A 19,638-nucleotide genomic window follows, 5' to 3' on the forward strand; every position below is an offset into this window, starting at 1 on the left:
GTGAAATAGGTCTACTGAATGGATTCCATGTTTAAAGTAACTGTTCAGTGTTTCCAGATGTATATGATCTATAATTAATTATAATCTGAGTGAAATCGTTTTAGTTCCAAAAATGTATTAAGTACACTATGTTAAAAAGCAGCTTTTCTGTGTTGGAATGATTGCAGTTTACCCCAACAACGATGGTGAGGGTGTATAGCAGTCATAAAAAATATTCATGCAAGTAAACCACTGATTGGCCATCTCATCCTCTTTGAAGAAATAGCAAGCATTTTTTTGTATCTGTTTAAAATACAAGTTTGAGGTGGCTTTAAAACGACAATTCTCCAATGTACAGTATGTGACACCACACTTTCTGCACTGTTGTTAAAATCATTTGTTTTATTTGGTATAGTATACATTTCTGTGTTAAGCATCCTAAATAATGTCGTAGATTCAGTTTTTGAAAAATAGTAAACAAAAAAGGGAAGCATGATGTAAGATGCGAACCTGGTAATCCAACTGATTATAGGCTACTGAAGCCAATGACTTACCGCTCCACCAGTTTTGCTGAAAATAGTGGAGGAAAAATAAAAAAATTCTGCACAATTTGGTGAAAGCCCTGAAACCTAAAGAAAGCCTCATTTTTACCATCACTACTATTGTGTTAAATAATTACATTTTAATGATAAAATAATCCCTTAGGATCTCACTTGGTGAAGAAACTGGATGAATGGACTCGCCTGTGGACTGAAACTGGATGAATGGAACAACAATGTCACTGTCACTAACAAATACAGTCACAGTCATTCACTCAAAAGGCAAGGCACACTGGGAAATATGCAAATAAGTCTTTACACTAAGCAGTGTGTTAATTTAACACTGAAAAGTGTGAACTCATATAGACACTGGAATCTGAGGTGCAGTTAACTTTAACTCTAATGAACTTATCCTTTGCAGCAGTGGTAACTCTGGGTCTTCCTTTCCTGTGGCGGTCCTCATGAGAGCCAGTTTCATCATAGCGCTTGATGGTTTTTGTGACTGCACTTGAAGAAACTTTCAAACTTCTTGAAATTTTCCGCATTGACTGACCTTCATGTCTTAAAGTAATGATGGACTGTCATTTCTATTTGCTTATTTGAGCTGTTCTTGCCATAATATGGACTTGGTCTTTTACCAAATAGGGCTATCTTCTGTATACCACCCCTACCTTGTTACAACACAACCGATTGGCTCAAACACATTAAGGAAAGAAATTCCACAATTAACGTTTAACAATGCACACCTGTTAATTGAAATGCATTTCATGTGACTACCTCATGAAGCTGGTTAAGAGAATGCCAAGAGTGTGTAAAGCTGTCATCAAGGCAAAGGGTGGCTACTTTGAAGAATCTCAAATAAGATTTGTTTAACACTGTTTTGAGGTTACTGCATGATTCCATATGTGTTATTTCATAGTTTTGATGTCTTCACTATTATTCTAAAATGTAGAAAATAGCAAAAATAAAGAAAAACCCTTGAATAAGTAGGTGTGTCCAAACTTTTGTAGGTGTGTGTAACGAACGTCGTCGGGAGAAGGAGAAGAGGAACAAGGTGCAGCGTGGTAAGTGTCCATATTACTTTTAATAAATATGAAACACTTGAACAAAACGACAAACGAACAGTTCTGCAAGGTGCAATACACAAAACAGAAAACAACTACCCACCAACACAGGTGGGAACAGGCTACCTAAGTATGGTTCTCAATCAGAAACAATGATAGACAGCTGCCTCTGATTGGGAACCACACCAGGCCAAACACATAGAAATACAAAACAAGGACAACATAGAACACCAGACATAGAATACCCACCCAAACTCACGCCCTGACCAACCAAAATAGAGACATAAAAAAATCTCCAAGGTCAGGGTGTGACAGTGTGTCCAATCATTTCATGAAACAAATAACACTCTTTGTAAGGAGGTCATAAGTTATGTAATACTATCAACACACATGCATCCATTTTTCTTTTGTTTTCTACAAACAGTAAAAAAAATAATAATATTCACAGCACCCGACAAACAACACTTCGCAAAACAAAATGCCCACTACACAACACATCCCCAAAGTGATCAACATATGGTTACCAAATTTCGTCAAACACTTCCGTTTTTTTTATTTAATTTTATAATATATAAAATCTTAAGGTACAGTATGCAGCTAGATAGTTCAGTCCTCCAGTTTGCTATTAATGGTGAATATGAGGCTTTTCAATTGATGGCTATACAGACCTTGACAACATAGCTTTCTCTGAGATGAATCACAAATATTTACATATCCCAACAGACAGACCGTGGAGATGGAGGGATATACATTCCCAGTGACAAGGAAATAGGACATACAGTACATGACCCCAAAATGGTGTCAGTTTATCACAGGACCACAGCATATGTAATAGTATTCCTTTGTGCATCTCCAACAGAGATGTGACATTTCTGGGTGCATTATACTGTATGTGTTATGGCAGGAGTGTAAAAAAGTCCTATGAATGATCTTAAATTGCAGTCATTTATGTCTTAGGTTGTAAGAGCAGGTATGAACATTTTTACATCTCTGTGACCAATGGTTCTCCTCAATTTCTTCCTTTAGATCTGCTTCCCCTTTGTTTCCTTATAGGTTCTGATCCATCAGTTAAGAGTTTCAATCAACCCTTGATATAACTTGGCAATCAATTTATTTGGCCTAGCAGCTTCTTTCAGTATTTCTTCTACGCTAGATGCCTTAGGTGTCACGTTCTGACCATAGTTCTTGTGTGTTTTGCTTGTTTTAGTGTTGGTCAGGACGTGAGCTGGGTGGGCATTCTATGTTGTGTGTCTAGTTTGTCTGTTTCTATGTTTGGCCTAATATGGTTCRCAATCAGAGGCAGGTGTTTTGTGTTGTCTCTGATTGGGAATCATATTTAGGTGGCTTGTTTTGTGTTGGGGATTGTGGGTGGTTGTTTCCTGTCTCTGTGTTTTCTCTGCACCAGCTAGGACTGTATCGGTTTGCCACATTTTGTTATTTTGTAAGTGTTCACAGTTTCGTATTAAACATGTTGAGCACTGGCTACGCTGCGTGTTGGTCCGATCCCTGCTACACTCTCTCTTCTAGTGAAGAGAGGGAAGGCTGCCGTTACATTAGGTTCATCCAGATTCTGTTGAAGTGATTAAATAAGATTTCGGAGTTGTAGGAACTTAAAGAAATCGGCCTGGATTAATCCAAATATTTATTGTAATTGACTGTGTGACAGTAGATATCCATCATAGTATGTTAAAAATTCATGATGCCACTTTGGAATCAGGACTTTAAGGTGCTGTCATTAAACACCTGAGGTAAATTGGGATTATTCCAAATACGAATGGAATTGGCTGTTTTTCAATCAAAACAATATATCAATGACATAAAGAATTAGGCTATGATTTCTGGCATACAATATGTTTTTTCGCACCTGTAGATTCACAAATGCCAGCATAGCTCTTTCTCTGTGTTTTACAGTCTTATTTATTTTATTTTATATATGGCAACCCCAGCCCTCTTTCTCGCCATGTGACCCTCCCTCTCTCATTGTTTTATTGTCTCAAGTGGGCAAGCAGGTGGAGCATTAAAATAGTCCTGCCTCTTTAAGTGTTTTTCAGTTCATAAAACAACTTCAATGTAATGTGGAACTTCATCACTCTCGAAAGTTCCCTCTCTCATTGTCTCAAGTGGGCGGGTAGGCGGAGCAAACAGGCTCTTATGTCAGTGTTAGGTCCGGGCATCTTGCCCATATTCTCCCAACGTTGGGTAATGGGTTCATACCGGTGAACCAGTCTGGTCTCCCTGTAGTCCTCTTGACAGTATCCTCCCAGCACATAGAGCTTCCCCTCCAGAACCACAGAGGCTGCTCCAACATGGGGGATGGCCAGGGGCGTGAGGGCACTCCAGGAGTCACTAACGGTGTCGTAGACCTCACAGGCCAGCTGGTCGGTGTAGAACGTACGTAGGTTACACACCCCTCCAACCACACAGAGACTACCACCACCATGATGCAGGACCTCCATACAGTGCTGGGCCCGATCCTGGCTCATCTCTGCCCGGTAGGTAGTTCCTCTCTCAGGATGGTACAGGAACATGGACGTCAGACACTGGTACCTGCAGTCAAACCCCCCTGAGATGAAGATCTCTCCATCCAACAATGTGGCAGCATGGCCACTCAGGGCCTGGTCCAGAGGCTTGGCATAGCTGGAGATTGGCAATGGTTGGTAAGAGGTTGGCAATGGTACTGATTCAGAACAATCACGAATGGTTCAAATTGAGAGCGCTATTGTTGAATTGAGTCAAAATTATATGCTGCTCTTACATTCTTCTGCATGTGTCCCAAAAACGTTTTATTTTAAAAGTCTGTTTAATATACTTTCCTGTTTAATAGAACCTCATGGAAGAAAGAGTATTATCTTACCTCCAGGTGTCAGATACGGGGCTGTAGTCCTCCACACTGTCCAGGTTGGTATTCATGTCCATGTCTCCTCCGATGGCGTAGAGACGATCACCCCGCACCACCACCGAAAAGTTACTTCTGTACTCCTGCATGTCAGCCAACCTCTGCCAGCTGTCCTGCATTGGGTCATACCTGTGTGTGTGTGTGTGTGTGTGTGAGATAAAGATAAAGAGATAACATTTTCAGAAAATCCCTAAGCTCAGCCTCCTCAATGATAAGAAACATACATTTTCTACATCAAAAAAAGCAACATGTATTGTTAAAACAACTGGTCTTAGACCTCTTCATACCTGTATACCGATTTCAGCGTATCAGTCTTTGTGTAGAACTCACACCCTCCGATCACATAAAGCCGCCCCTCCATCACCCCCACCCCGTGTCTAAACCTGGGCTTCTCTGGTATCTCTCCCAGAATCCTCCAGTCCATGGCCTTCACCAGGCCTGTTCCGGTGCGGAGGGAGTTAGCGAACCACAGCTGCCTGCTGGGAAGCCGTTTCCCCAAGTCAGGATCCAGCTGGTCGCCTCCGACCAGAACCAGGGCGTCTTTGGGCCGTCGGACCCGGCACTGGTCCTGGGTCTCGGGAAGACTGAAGCCAAACTCTTTGAGGGCTGAGCCGTACAGATCCACCTGTAGTAATAATAAAAATAATACATTTATTTATAATGAGCTTTTTAAAAAAACAAATTGCTGTATGTGTCATGTGTATTATACACTATCTGTTATATGTCTTAATATACAGCAGAATTCCTCAAGACTATTTCCCTATACAATCAAAGTTTATCGTGTTATATTGTATTGAGATACAGTTGTATCATAACGTATTGTATCTTACCTCTGTGTCGCTGCTGCACTCCATGCGCAGGTTGATTGCCCTGACCTCTCTGAACTCCTTAAAGGTCATGAGCGGGAAGCGGACTCCTGTCATCAGCTCCTGGGCCTGGGCTAGCCTCTCCGCTGGGTCGGCCTCTACCCAGACCACCACGGCCCTGAACACGGCTAGCTCTGAGGGCGCGCAGAGGCCGTCAGAGTGGAGAAAATCCAGCAGTTTATCAGCCGGAAGGTCCAGGAATTTCAGGCTGGTAGACACTTCTTGGAAGTTCCTCAGAACAAAGTCCTCGGCCGCCTCGAGGAGTTCCAGCATCCCATACGCCAGGGCGAAGGAGGCCACGTCCAGACATGAGTGGGCATCCATTTCCTGTTCCAGGAAATCGAGGCACAGCGAGAGGGTGGGCTGGAACTGGAGCTGCAGGGCTGTGCAGGTGATCTCAAAGACACACCCCCAGCTGAGGGAGAGGGACCCGCTGTAGGAACAGCCAATCAGGGCCTCAAGCTCAGAGGCCTCCAGGAAGGGAAGGGCCACACAAGGCTGCTGTGATTCCCTCATCCCGCTGGTAAACATTCCCCGGAAGTAGTCACTACTGGCAGCCAGGAGCACTCTGTGGACTTGAGTCAGGAGAGGGAGGAATGTTCATCATCTGATTTCAGCATCAGCAGTATCATCAAAACCTCTTTAGAATCATTATTATTACCATCATCATCATCATCATCATCACCATTGTTATCATCAAGTTACTCCTAAACAGAATACTGGGACTACTCCAGCTTGATCCACGGCAAACCCCCATAAAACCACAAACATTGAATCCTCTATCATTCTACAGTACATAGTCGTGATGTATTTTGACTTCAGTCTACTCACCATGGAATGACGTTCCTCCAACCTCCAGCTCCACATCACAGCCCACTCTCTCTGCCCACAGCTCTCTGATGGACTGAAGACTGACCTTCATCTGTTCTTCAGCAGAGATCTTCTTCTCTTCTGCCCTCTTCTCTACTCCCTTCTTCATCTTCTCCTCCTCTTCACTGCAGAGTTCTAGAACTCTGGGGACCCCTAGTGTTGTAGCTGCAGTCTGTATCTGGGCCAGTGTGTGTCTGTTCAGWGCTGCTAASGCRCCAGTGTAGGCAAACTCCAGCACCCCTGCCAGCCCCACAAGCCCCACCTCATGACCCAGACTGATGAATATCTCTGTCTTTATGTCCATGTCAACATCTCTCCTCACCTTCCTCTTCTCCATCTCTTCATCCCTCTCTTGCAGTCTCTGGTGGACAAGGGTGCTCACAGCAGCCAGGACAGGGGAGTGTGCATAAAGACGCTGCCCATCCTCAGTGCTCAGAGTCAGGTCAGTGAGGAGAGAGGAGTCCCTGAGCTGCTCCAGACCCTGGAAGACCTCTTTAGGATAGGTATGTCTGTAGAATGTACGAACATTCTCTTCATCTCCCAGTCCTTCCCTCCTCTCCTCTGACACTTCCTCTTCTTCTTCCTCTTCTCCCTGGCTTGCCGTACTGTTGTTCCTCTTCTTGACCCTTGCTCCCTCTTTTTCCTTTCTCCTCGTCACGCCCATCCGGTTGTTGTTGTAGGCCACAATCCACCTCAGCTTTCGATCGTCTGCTTCTACCTCTTCTCCTCCTTCCTCAATCACCCTTCTCCTCCTTTCCTTCTCTTTCCTCCACCGTTCCTCCCATTCCATGGGCAGGTAACGTCTGGTAAACTCCATGGCTGTTTATGGCTCGAACTTTAGGACTCAGTTAGAGATCGATTCAACTGCTCTTTAGACAACCTCTCTCTCACAGATTATGTAGGCTATGTATATGTTATGCTAACTATCTACTGCTATACACATAGCCCAGATCTAACCTTTCTCCCCTTCTCTCTCAACCACACTCTCTCTTTCTTTCTCCACTCAGATACTTTATGTGCGTCTCTCTCTCATTTTTTCTCTCTCTCTGTCTCTTTCTCTTTGTATCTCTTTCTCTCTCACCTTTTCTGTCTCTCTTTCTCTCTCTCTCGTTCTCTCTCACTGTCTCTGTCTCTCTATTTTTCTCTCTCGCTCGCTCTCTCTCTCTCTCCTCTCTCACTCTGTCTTTCACTCTCTCTTTCTCTCACTAACTCTCTCACTCTCACTCTCTCTCTCTCTCTCTCTCTCTGTCTCTTTTTCTCTCTGTCTATTTCTCTCTCTGTCTCAGACTCCTACACTCTTTCTGATTTTGATCTCACACACGTTCACAGGCTAGGCTTCAGACGTAAACAAGAATTCTATTCATAGCTACTAGGTCAAGGGGATTATGTTTTAATAAACTCTGGGTCTGCTTACAGGATCATATGAAGTGTAGTCAGGCTGTTGGAAAGTATAGTGGGTCAAGAGAAAGTCACCAAAAGAGACAAGAAAGTGACCAAACTGTGTGTTAGGTCACGTAAAAGTGTAGTGGATCACATGAAAGTTGGTCACAAAAGGTGTAGAAGGCCTAAGTGACATGAAAGTGTTGTTGGTCACAATATATTTTTTGTAAGGCCTTAGCTGGGTTACAATGAGAATGCATCCCAGATTTATCAGGCCTGGTCAATGGCTCCTACCTGTAAATGTAGTATAACATATACTATCAATGAAGCACTTGGAGGTTAATGCCCTGGCCAAGGAGGTACTGTGTAGATATGACTTATTTTTCTGTAGAACTTCCTTAAACAACCAGTACTTCATGGGACATACGGTTCATTGTTAATCATTGTTAGTGCCATATGCAAACAAAATATTGGTGAGTGTTGTATATATTGTCAGTAAATGCAAGTCAAATTCTCTAAATATGTAAGACATTTGAGATGTCACTGAAATGCAGCCTGTTACAATACACACAGGTGAGGTATTCAGACTTCCATTCAGTTCACAGATTATACAGATAAAATCACAAACACACATCCCTCTCTTTAAGTGATTCAGACTCTGAACACTCTGTCTATTTGACTTTGGGCACACACATTTACAGGCTAGGGTTCAGACGTAAACAACAATCTATTCATAGCTACTAGGTCAAGGGGATTCTGTTTGGAGAGACTCGTGGTCTGGACCAGCATACAGTATCATTACAATCTAAGACTAGAGACAAAAACATTAGGACTTATGAAGTGTAGTCAGCCAGTGGGCCAGGAGAAATGAATGTAGGTCACAAGGACATTCAGTAACAGAAATGTGTCATAGGTCGCAAGAAAATGTAGTGGGTCAAAACAAAGGGTGCTGTATGCCTGGTCACCATTGTCTCATGTCAGAGCATCGGCCGTCTGCACTGTTCTGTCTGATAACTCGTGAACGCCCTTGGGATAGCTGGAAGTTCAGCTGCAATATGCTGTCCTAACTTTCGAAAATGTTACCAAGGTGACATCGTCCACTGAACCCCCTTTCATCCTCAAAAGAGTCAGAGTTAATCTGGCCAAAAACAATAAACCTGTAGCTAATATTGATGTTTTTTATCCAGTTCTACATCTTGCTAAGGTGTTTTGTGGTTCTAGAATAAGTATTTATGAAATTGAAAATGTGCATGAATTATGAAACATTTTTAGGGGTCTGAAATGTGCATGAAATGGTATTTTCTTGCTGCTTGCTGGCTGAACCAGTCTCAAATCAATCCATATGAAATGAAAGGCAGGGAAGCTAACAACGCCGGTCCAAACATTCAACGCTGAGTACTCCCTCTTGCTAGCTGGTTCGTGTGATGAAGTTCTAACTAATGTACAAATGCGTTTTCATGATATCTGTTCTGCTGTGATTAGTGCGACGAGTTCTACAGCACAGCAGACTGCTCTCTGTGATGTCATCACGGTGGCCAAAGTAACGTGACACCGTGACAGCTGGCAAAGTCAGATACATGCTGATTTCTGAGAACAGTCCTAGAATTTTGGTTCCTTACAACTTCACCAACAAGCTGGAAATCTAGCTTTCGTATGGCGATTTAAAAGAAGCTTGCATTAAGCAGCTAACTGGAGCATGGTTTGCCGTAGCACTTGCCAGTGCGTCATAGCTAAGGAAAGCAGAGTGATTTTCAGAATTAGGAACTAGTGTTAGGGGGATGTGCCAAATCTCAAATTTTAGAGATGAGTTCCACATCCTACAAGAAAGATGGGTTGATGGACGAACGCAGTGTAGGAGTGACGCGATCTGACATAAGACAATGCCCTGGTCACAAGAACATATAGTTGGTCACAATACATTTTTGAAAGGTCTAAGCTGGCTCACAATGTGTGTGCCAATGATGTGGCAGCATCGTCTCTGAATGCATTCTAAGTCCTTAGAGAGACACTTTGGAAGGCCGACCCACTCTTGCGAGGCATACTCCATGATTGGGCAGATGAAGGTCATGTATACCTGTAGTAGGACTTCAGTTGGGAGGCCAGCTCACCTTGCTACACTTATGTAGTTCGTTGTGGGTTTAACCTTTTTTAAGATATACCTGTCATGCTCGACCCAGGACAGGTCAGCTGACATCACTACACCCAGCAGTCGGAAGGACTCCACAAGCCCTTCTGAAGCTGATGACCGTATCCTTGGTTTTCTTTTCATGCACTTGTGTTTGGCCAGGAAGCATTCCTGGGGACAACTCTGTGAGTGTGATGGTCACAACTATGGGGAATGTATGAATGTGTCCCATGACAGATAATGCAATTTATCAGGCCTGATCAATGGCTCCTTCCTGTAAATCAGTGAAGCAGTTGAAGGTTAATGCCCTGGCCAAGGAGATACTGAGTAGATAAGGCTTATTTTTCTGCATAACTTCCTTGAGAATATTGTCTGCACGTGTAATCATAAAATTGTGAATTAAAAAATAACAGAAATGATAAGATAGTCTGACAATGCCATCTATTTTTCTCTGGCTTACTTCATTACACATTTGGACTGCAGTGGACAAAGTACAATCTTTATTCACAAGATAGAGACAGTCTCACACTAAAAACAAAGGGGTGGGAGGGGCAGGTGCTTAAAAGCTAATGTGTTCAAATGTATTGGTATATACAGTACCAGTCAAAAGTTTGGACACACCTACTCATTCAAGGTTTTTTCTTTATTTTTTACTATTTTCTACATCGTAGAAGAGTAGTGAATACATCAAAACTATGAAATAACACATATGGAATCATGTTGTGTTAAACAAATCTAAATATATTTTATATTTTAGATTCTTCAAAGTAGCCACCCTTTGCCTTGATGACAGCTTTGCACACTATTGGCATTCTCTCAACCAGCTTCACCTGGAATCCTTTTCCAACAGTCTTGAAGGAGTTCCCACATATGCTGAGCACTTGTTGGCTGCTTTTCCTTCACTCTGCGGTCCAACTCATCCCAAACCATCTCAATTTGGTTGAGGTTGGGTGATTATGGAGGCCAGGTCATCTGATGCAGCACTCCATCACTCTCATTTTAGGTCAAATAGCCCTTACACAGCCTGGATGTGTGTGTTGGGTCATTGTCCTTTTGAAAAACAAATGATAGTCCCACTAAGCGCAAACCAGATTGGATGGCGTATCGCTCCAGAATGCTGTGGTAAACATGCTGGTTAAGTGTGCCTTGAATTCTAATCACAGACAGTGTCACCAGCAAAGCACCCCCACACCATAACACCTCTTCCTCTATGCTTCACGGTGAGAACAACACATGCAGAGATCATCCGTTCACCTGCTCTGTGTCTCACAAAGACACAGTGGTTGGAACCAAAAATCTAAAATTTGGACTAATCAGACCAAAGGACAGATTTCCACCAGTCTGATGTTCATTGCTCTTGTTTCTTGGCACAAGCAAGTCTCTTCTATATTATTATTTACGAGGGTACTTATATGAGGGCAAAATACCCTAGACATGATCTGTGCTCATGGCAGATACGACCTAATATTTAACTATGGGTTGTGTACAGTATATACAGTGGTCATGCTCTGCAAGTCAACACAGAATGAACTTTCAAGTATCTAGGCCTGCTCTTAAAGTTTATCCATCTGTAGAATTGGGGGACTGACTCTGACCCTGCTGCTAGTGTGTCTGTTTGGGACTCTGGAAACCAATGACTTTGTTGCTGACAAGTTTGCTGAGCACCAACCTTTGTTTGTCTACAGAGACACCAGGTGGCTTTCTCAGCTGCACTATGAATTAATGGTGGACATATAGTGCCGTATAACCCTGGCACCACTTTAGAAAGATATATTCCCCAATGTTGAACATGCCTACAACTCAAACACAGGTAGCCATGGTCAAGCCATCTAATGCAATGCATGTCAACTTAACAAATTGACAATTGACTAAAACTTTCATTGATTCATTTGTTTTTCAGGCATCTTTGTGACGCCTGTGAGAGGAGTCTATGTCTTCGGATTCTCTGCTTTCAATCATGCCAGTGCACACACCACTGCTATGAGTTTATATCATAATGGGCAAACAATAGTCTCTATCCATGACCAGAAGTCACGGACCACAGATGACTCTTCATTCAACAGTGCCTCCATTCTGAGGGAAGAGGGAGACCAGGTCTACATGCGTCTGTGGGCAAACATGAGGGTCTTTGGTGACCACCTCATTTACAATACCTCCAGTGGTCACCTCCTTTATCTTATGTAAAACCAATGTACTGAGAGATAATAGTAATATTCAACATGTAACACTACATCTTATTGCCAGAATTATATGTACACGGTATAATTTGTATTTACTGTCATTGATTTAGAATTGATCAATAGTCTTAACAGTGGATTAGCTTTAATTCCATACAAATAGTATGAATAAATGCAAAATGTAAACTAAACTGTATAACCAACCAAATAAAACGATCATTTCTAGCAACTCTCTGGCCACGTGAGTCAAGCTTCCCTTGTGTACACAAACGCAATTATTGTTTTGTTTATACCTCTCCCCATCAATGTCTTTGGATAATATTTAACCCAGACATGCTTATAAACAAGAGGTAGGCTACACACAGACACATCACAGAGGAAAAAGCCTGAGGAATCAATACGGACCTGCAGGTTATATAGTCGTAGATATATCAACTACTGAAGTACACGTTTAAGTACTGATCTGTAGAATGGGGGGACTGACTCTGACCCTGCTGCTGCTGTGTCTGTCTGGGACTCTCAGTGAAGATGCTGGAGAAGACAACCTGAATGACATCATGGTACAGATTCAGCCTGAACAGGGACAGAACATAGAGAATGAATACAAGGCTCACAACCAACAGGTAGAGACTGCAGCCACTACAACAACCCAATCAGGATGTGAGCCTACCATCCACACTGTGATGAGAGAACTGGGGGCAATGGAGGAGAGACTGGGAGCAACCGTTAGGTCATTGGAAGGCATGAGAAACAGGCTGGAAGCCAGTGAGAGCCAGGTGAGGTCGTTAAACGCCACAGTGAATGAACTGAAGAGATTCAATGAAGGTAAGAGTATGATGTATGGTTCACTGAGAGGCATTAGTGCATAGTCATTGAGTAACTTAAAAGTATTCCAATTGTTCATTGTTTTAGTGTGTTATAAGTGTACTTAAAGTCATTTTGATCCAATTTTTGTTATGTTGTTGTGCCAATCAAGTTGTGTTATCGTAAACTGAACAGTAATTATTGTAAATGATCAAAATGTAACAGTAAAACTAATGTTGTCATGTCATCTTAAATCCTAGACAGGCCCCAGGTGGCATTCTCAGCTACTTTAGGAATTTCTGGAACCATTGGACCTGTCAGCAATGAAATCACTCTGGTCTTCCAGCGTGTTCTATCAAACGTTGGAAATGCCTACAATCCAACCACAGGTATTTCCCTCAATGTCAAAACAATGTATTCACATTTTTACACACAATGCTCATGCTTACGTTAGTTAGTATGCTGTGTGTAACTATTACTGTACGTTACATGTTCTTACTTCTTATACAGTAAATTAACAATAATGCTGAATAATTAATATTTTTCTTCTGATTGTAGGCATCTTTACAGCACCAGTGAGAGGACTCTACCATTTCACCTTCACAGCTTTCGACTGGGGAGGGAGTACAATGACAGGGGCAAGCTTACGTCGTAATGGACAGATAATGGTCTCTGTGTATGATGAGAAAGAAGGGGGTTCCTCTGAGTCGTCATCCAATAGCGCAACCTTCCTGCTACAAGTGGGAGAGCAGGTGTATGTTGCTCTCTGGAGAGATGGACGTCGGATATCTGACAATGGATATCACTACTCCTCATTTAACGGTTTCCTGCTCTTTCCCATATGAGGAAAAGATGATGAAATATGCTAGAAATGTTCAATATGTTTTTCTGGTCAATCACATATATCTTACAGTTTTGACATAGCATATAGTAAGTGTGTGCTTGTAGAAACGCAAGAGGGACATCCTGTATTTGTTCTCATTAGATATAATAATTGACATTTTTTATAAAAAAGAATACATTTAATTTTATTGAAACAAATAGTCAGGATTTCTGTACATGTAACTAACTGCGTGCAGGTTGCCTTTTATTGAGATGACTCATGTACTGAAGGCAGCTCTGCAGAGTGGTCACTAGCTAGCTCAGCCAAAAAGTAATAAAATCACATTTAAACCTTATCCTAACCTAACCACACTGCTAAACCTAATGCTTAACCCTAACCTTCAAATTATGACTTTGCAGCTGAACCATCTAGCGAAACCGCTCACTGTCGCCCAGTTCTGCCTCCAGGGAAAGACTCATGACAATAAACGTCAATGTGCTAACTCCACAAAAACACAATCATATATTCTCATTCACAGTACAGCTATCTGACATATAGTATAGTACCAAATCAAAAAGACACAAATAAATCTCACTTAAATCTCTTAATAATTTTTTTTTTTTTACCACTTTAGTGATTAACCTCTGCAGATTATGTACTGCTTTAGGTCCTGCAGCAGAACACATGCAATGTGACAATCATTATGATACATAGATATAGTGATGAGAATGATTATGACAGCTGATTATAATGATAGAAGTGAGAATCATACTCAAAAACATTTAAATGCCTTCATGCATGTAAAATAAAAATGCGTATAAATGATTACGAATGGTTTCTAATTCATTATATAGGCCCACTATCATATGAAGGTGATGAGGTACTCTGGGTACGCTTGGTCGTCGTGGAAGATGACAAACATGCTGGGTCTCTGCAGGTTGTCCACTAGACTGTCATAGCAGTCAGCGGAATCTGTGGGGGAGCGACGAGGGGTGAACTTCATGGAGCGGTCACCCAGGGTATAGCGCCCGGTCAGGACACGTGCAACATACATACGCCTGTGCCCAGAACCATCAGGAGGGGTATATCTGGGATTGGTTGAATAGCTGGCGTCCACAGCAAAATACACACCCACTCCATGTGCTGTAACTAAAAGAAGAAGACAGAGTGGAGGAAATGGATGAAGCGGAGAGAATGAATTAATACAAATTAAAGTAAGTAAAAGTAAACGACGGCATTGGAATATCGTGTAATAGCATGTATAGCATTGTAATAGCATTGTAATAGCATTGTAATAGCATTGTAATAGCATTGTAATAGCCCTTACTATTAGCATAGCTCCTGTCGAATCCATTACTTTCAATGGCGTCACAGGTTGTTGCTGCCGTCCCGTGGTAGAGTTTCCTTACCCCTACCTCCGCTGCTCCGTTCTTGGCCCGGATGCGCTGCTCACACAATGTGTACGCCTGCCACAGAAATACATTCTGCACACGCTCGATCTGAAAAAGAGACAACGTTTCAAGAACAAACCAACGCCTTAAAACACAACTACAGTATTGGTATTTACACTGAACAAAAATATAAAACACAACAATTTCAAAGATTTTACTCAGTTAAAGTTCATATGACAAAATCAGTCAATTGAAATAAATTCATTAGGCCCTAATCTATGGATTTCACATGACTGGGAATACAGATATGCATCTGTTGGTCACAGATACCTTAAAAAAAAGTAGGGGGTGGATCAGAAAACCCGTTTCTGGGATCTTTTATTTCAGCTCATGAAACATGGGACCAACACTTTACATGTTGCGTTTATATTTTTGTTCAGTGTACCATACAATACTGTACAACAGTAATGTATTGGTATTTGAATTTTCTATACGATCAGATACAGTATAATCATAATAAGCAGCTGGTTGTGTGTCAGGTTGTGGCGTGTCAGGTTGTTGGTCTGTTACTTTGTGGATGGTGACTTGTGTTGCCGTGGTGCTTTGGAATCCCTGTGCCACCGCCTGGTACTCTGACGAGGTAGGCAAGAGCAGCACTCTCTTCCGCGTTTCACCAGCGGCCATATCATCCCAGTACGATGGCAATTCTAAAAACACAGGACTATAAGTGGAGTTTACGGCATGAACAGGACTATCAGAGGATGTTTAAAATGTTAAACGGGTTTTAAAGATAACAGTGAAATCAATAGTGGCTAGGGGTCATCAGACTGATGGCATAATGGATTGAAGGGTTAGTGTTAACTGCAAATCAACGTCTGACTGTAAAGTCGCTCTGGATAAAAGCATCCGCTATCTGACCAAAATATAACACATAATAAAACTATGTCAGAAATTCTAAAACTGAAAATAAAACAAATCAATCCGTACTTGCACTCTCCTCTCGCTTCATCTTATAGGTGCAACCCGTTCTCCAGTCAGTGGCCATGTTGTTCTTCAGGTTCACCCTGACTTTGCTCCCATCTGGGACCTCTAGCTCTGCTGAGACATCTCCTCTTAGGTGTGCCTGCTCCAGATGGTAGTTGTCATGCATCCCCAGCTCCTCCCAAACGTCACCATGCCTGCACATAGACCACTGGACACTGAGGGCCATTAGTGCCTCATTTCTCTCTTGCAGCTCCCTACGGAGGGCGCCACTGAGCGCACTGTCCAGCACCTCGCGCACGCTCAGAACGTCCTCCTTCAGGCCTTGGAGAACATAAAACCCCTCTCCAGCCGCAGCTCCAGCCCCAGCTTCCACCCCTCCTGCCCTCTGAACTCTACCTAGCTCCAGGCTCACTCCCAGGACCTTGGCATTCTTCTGCACGGCCTGCAGCTCCACCTCTCCCAGCATGCACAGGTCCTCTCCCTTCACATCTCTCTGAGTCAGCTGGTTCTGCAAGATGGCCTCCAGCTCCCGCCTGGCCCCCCTGATGGCGTCCGCCCCGCGCCCCACCACGCTCAGCACCACCGGGGGCGGTCTCCAGGGGGTGATGGTGAGGCCTGGAAGGGCATGAGGAGGGGGAAGGGAGCCATGCGAGGGGGAGGAAAAGCCGATCCTCAGTTTCTTCTTCAGTATCTGTTGGGCTCTCTCTGAGGAGACAAAGAGAGGAGAGTTAAGACAGAGTGTAAAGTCACATTTTATAACTAGGATGCAAAGTTTTCCCTGTCATCAAAGCATCACCCGGTAAAACTCTGGGCCCAAGTTATATCTACATACCCAACAATATAATGATAATTTGTACATACACAACAAACAGACATACCTTTCAGTGTTGGGATTGGAGCGATAGCTCCCAGTCGGCTCTCCAGCTCTGACCTGCAAACAAACAAAAACATAAATAAAATGTCCTGTCCAAAGCTTAACATCCAGACATCATAACTAAAACTCGTAAATACCCTCTGATTAGATAACAAAACTCATTCTATAAGAGAAGCAAACTACAAACAAACTTACCATACCATTTAAACCAGGGTTGCCCAACCCTGTTCCTGGAGAGCTACCCTCTGGAAGTTTTTCACTCCAACCCCAGTTGTAACTAACCTGATTCAGCTTATCAACCAGCTAATTATTAGAATCAGGTGTGCTACATAAGGGTTCCACTCTAAACCTACAGCATGGTAGGGCTTGCAGTCCAAACGCAAAGTAGAGAGCCCTCGGCCCTAAACCCTCAGACCTTGAATGACGTTTTACATCGTCACATCCGAGTGTACCTTAAATGTCCCTTGCCCAAGCGAGGGAGAGTGATGATCGGAGGCGCGACGTCCTTGGTAGAAATCTTGAAGTTCAGCTTAAAAAACGACCAACCTAAAGCTATTAATGTACCTAGCAAGATAACGTAGCTAGCTAGCAGTTTTATCAGGTAGCCAGCTACAGTTACCCATAGCTGGCTAGCTAGTTTTATAGTTTGGTAATTTATTTAAATAAATTCCCCAAAATATGTTTATGAAGCTAGCTATGTTTTATATGCTCCTCACTACGAGACTAAGCCAATTTGATCGTAATTCCCATTTGCCAATGCTAAAATCAATGTAATCAATAAATTATTTTTGCATCATAATTTTGTCTCACATACCGAAAATGCAGCCGCGTTGATAAAATTGGACACTTTGCAACCACTGAAGTTTGACACGGGACTACATTTTGAATGGAATTGTGGGTCATATCAACCAGACAAGTGATCCAAGTTCTTCACTCGCTCCCTGCAGCGAGGGCCCGAGGGGACAACGTTTGTCAACTGGACCGCCACTTAAGATGACAATCAAACTGCATCCGGTTTCGACGAGGGAAAGTGGCTAGCGCGAGGGCTGATGGGGTAAAATGAACGTGTTTGGACTGTAGTCTAGCTCTTCAGGAACAGGGTTGGGAAGCCCCAACATTTCAGACAATTAAAATGGAGACTGACTTGAATGCCTGGAAGACGGGTCTCTGCAGCACGACAATGCGGATGACAGAGAGGATGTTGGAGGACAAATCCCTCACACTTGACGCCATGCCGTCCAACATGGCCTTACACACAGAGCCAGAGTCTGCTCGAGCAGCACCTGGACAGGAAATAAGTGTTTTTTAATGTCTAGAATATAATCTAACCAGTATATTACAGAATATAGATGCTGCTGTCACTAATGAACTTCATCAGTATTTGTTTTGACATTAACTAAATTGTGTCCAACGAAATGTAAAACTAACAACTGAGCACAATAAAAATATTGAACACAAATTGGTATGGCAGAGGGTTGACACAAGAGCAAATTAAGGGAGTCGGTATTACATTTCACACAAAATGAGACATACTGTACCTACCAGTGTTGACTGCAGGGAAGGCTGCAGAGCGGTAGCCCTTTCTCTCACACTGTTTCAGTATCTTCCCGCAGACCTTGCTGATCCTCTGTGTGTCGCATTTAAAGCTGACGTGAACGATCTCCTTGCAGCCCAGTGCACCGGGCCCCGTGGTGCACATCAAGTCTCCTGGCACACCCACTGATGGAGAGAAAAAGAAAGATATGGAGGCTGCTGAGGGGAGGACAGCTCATAATAATGTCTGGAATGGAGTCAATGGGATGGTATCAACCACATGGAAACCATGTCTTTGATGTGATTGATGCCATTCCATTGACTCCATTCCAGACATTATTATGCACCGTCCTCCTCTCAGCAGCATCCACTGGTAGGCACTTAGTGTTCAATTATAGACATATGAGTGACAGTGGAGGCTGGTAGGAGGGGCTACAGGAGGAAGGGCTCATTGTAATGGCTGGAATTGAATCAAGGGAACGGAGTCGAACATGTGGTTTCCATACGTTTGATGTGTTTGACTGGGTTCCATTTATTCCATTCCAGCCATTACAATGAGCCCGTCCTCCTATAGCTCCTCCCACCAGCCTCCATTAATAAGTGAAGAATAAGCTGATAAAGTGATCTGTGAAGTAATCCTTCAATGTCTCTACGTCTTAGTGGAAAAAGATTTGACTTCGTCAAATGATTACTTTCTGACTTGTGTGAATGGATTGCTCTGAGTTTGTGATTGTGTTAATAGGATTGTGTATTAGAACGCTGTAAAACCAACCTTGCGCTAACTCTGCTTGGACTGTGGAACCCGCAGCAGTCAGAATAGCTTTGGAGACACCTAGAGGAAGATAATGGGACGTGAGGGGAAACGTAGAACAAAACAAACAAACACACACACATACCTACACACACAGTGATGACTAATCAAAAGCACATTGGAGGACAATGATAACTAGTGCTACCTGAATGGTTGGCTGAGAAGTCTGTGGTGTTGACGATGACATCAGTGGTCTCACGGATGATGTCGCCAAAGACCAGCTGTAGCTTGACACTGCCCAGCGTGGCAGAGACCTCGTCCTGAGTGGTTGAGACGTGGCGATAGAAGGAGGCTGAGCGCGAGAGAGAGAGAGAGAGCACATTGGAGGACAATGATAACTAGTGCTACCTGAATGGTTGGCTGAGAAGTCTGTGGTGTTGACGATGACATCAGTGGTCTCACGGATGATGTCGCCAAAGACCAGCTGTAGCTTGACACTGCCCAGCGTGGCAGAGACCTCGTCCTGAGTGGTTGAGACGTGGCGATAGAAGGAGGCTGAGCGCGAGAGAGAGAGAGAGAGAG

The 19,638-nt window shown here is 43.1% G+C and overlaps 3 protein-coding genes and 1 pseudogene across 3 annotated transcripts in view; 1 reads left to right on the forward strand and 3 right to left on the reverse strand.

Moving 5' to 3' along the window:
• LOC139023831 (uncharacterized) overlaps positions 1-19,638 on the reverse strand; it is a 97,999-nt pseudogene that overhangs the window by 28,931 nt on the left and 49,430 nt on the right.
• On the reverse strand, positions 1,636-7,499 carry LOC111960020 (kelch-like protein 33). Its single transcript, XM_023981887.3, has 5 exons — positions 6,176-7,499; positions 5,309-5,919; positions 4,766-5,103; positions 4,437-4,607; positions 1,636-4,219 (listed from the first exon to the last, which is right to left on the reverse strand). Exons 1-5 carry the CDS (start codon positions 7,029-7,031, stop codon positions 3,691-3,693), a joined length of 2,505 nt encoding a protein of 834 aa, XP_023837655.1. The 5' UTR covers positions 7,032-7,499; the 3' UTR covers positions 1,636-3,690.
• LOC111960043 (cerebellin-1) lies at positions 12,261-14,349 on the forward strand. Its single transcript, XM_023981931.2, has 3 exons — positions 12,261-12,721; positions 12,961-13,089; positions 13,259-14,349. The coding sequence occupies exons 1-3, from the start codon at positions 12,367-12,369 to the stop codon at positions 13,543-13,545; spliced, it is 771 nt and encodes a 256-aa protein (XP_023837699.1). The 5' UTR covers positions 12,261-12,366; the 3' UTR covers positions 13,546-14,349.
• LOC111960136 (protein mono-ADP-ribosyltransferase PARP14) overlaps positions 13,755-19,638 on the reverse strand; it is a 19,081-nt gene continuing 13,197 nt past the window's right edge. Inside the window, exons 7-15 of the mRNA XM_070437851.1 lie at positions 19,465-19,611; positions 19,078-19,137; positions 18,315-18,491; positions 17,917-18,055; positions 16,777-16,829; positions 15,902-16,603; positions 15,485-15,621; positions 14,851-15,022; positions 13,755-14,672 (exon numbers count right to left, since the gene is read on the reverse strand). Coding sequence (XP_070293952.1) covers positions 14,386-14,672; positions 14,851-15,022; positions 15,485-15,621; positions 15,902-16,603; positions 16,777-16,829; positions 17,917-18,055; positions 18,315-18,491; positions 19,078-19,137; positions 19,465-19,611 — 1,874 coding nt within the window. The 3' untranslated portion in view covers positions 13,755-14,385. The remainder of the gene's footprint in view (positions 14,673-14,850; positions 15,023-15,484; positions 15,622-15,901; positions 16,604-16,776; positions 16,830-17,916; positions 18,056-18,314; positions 18,492-19,077; positions 19,138-19,464; positions 19,612-19,638) is intronic.

Source organism: Salvelinus sp. IW2-2015, linkage group LG37, assembly GCF_002910315.2.
Source record: "Salvelinus sp. IW2-2015 linkage group LG37, ASM291031v2, whole genome shotgun sequence".
NCBI classification, from domain to species: domain Eukaryota; kingdom Metazoa; phylum Chordata; class Actinopteri; order Salmoniformes; family Salmonidae; genus Salvelinus; species Salvelinus sp. IW2-2015.

Bases quoted from the DNA above. Each gene is read 5' to 3' on its own strand.
- LOC111960043 (XM_023981931.2), top strand. From the start codon at position 12,367: ATGGGGGGACTGACTCTGACCCTGCTGCTGCTGTGTCTGTCTGGGACT. The intron at 12,722-12,960 runs GTAAGAGTATGA...CTTAAATCCTAG, and splicing joins ACTGAAGAGATTCAATGAAG to ACAGGCCCCAGGTGGCATTC. The intron at 13,090-13,258 runs GTATTTCCCTCA...TTCTGATTGTAG, and splicing joins TGCCTACAATCCAACCACAG to GCATCTTTACAGCACCAGTG.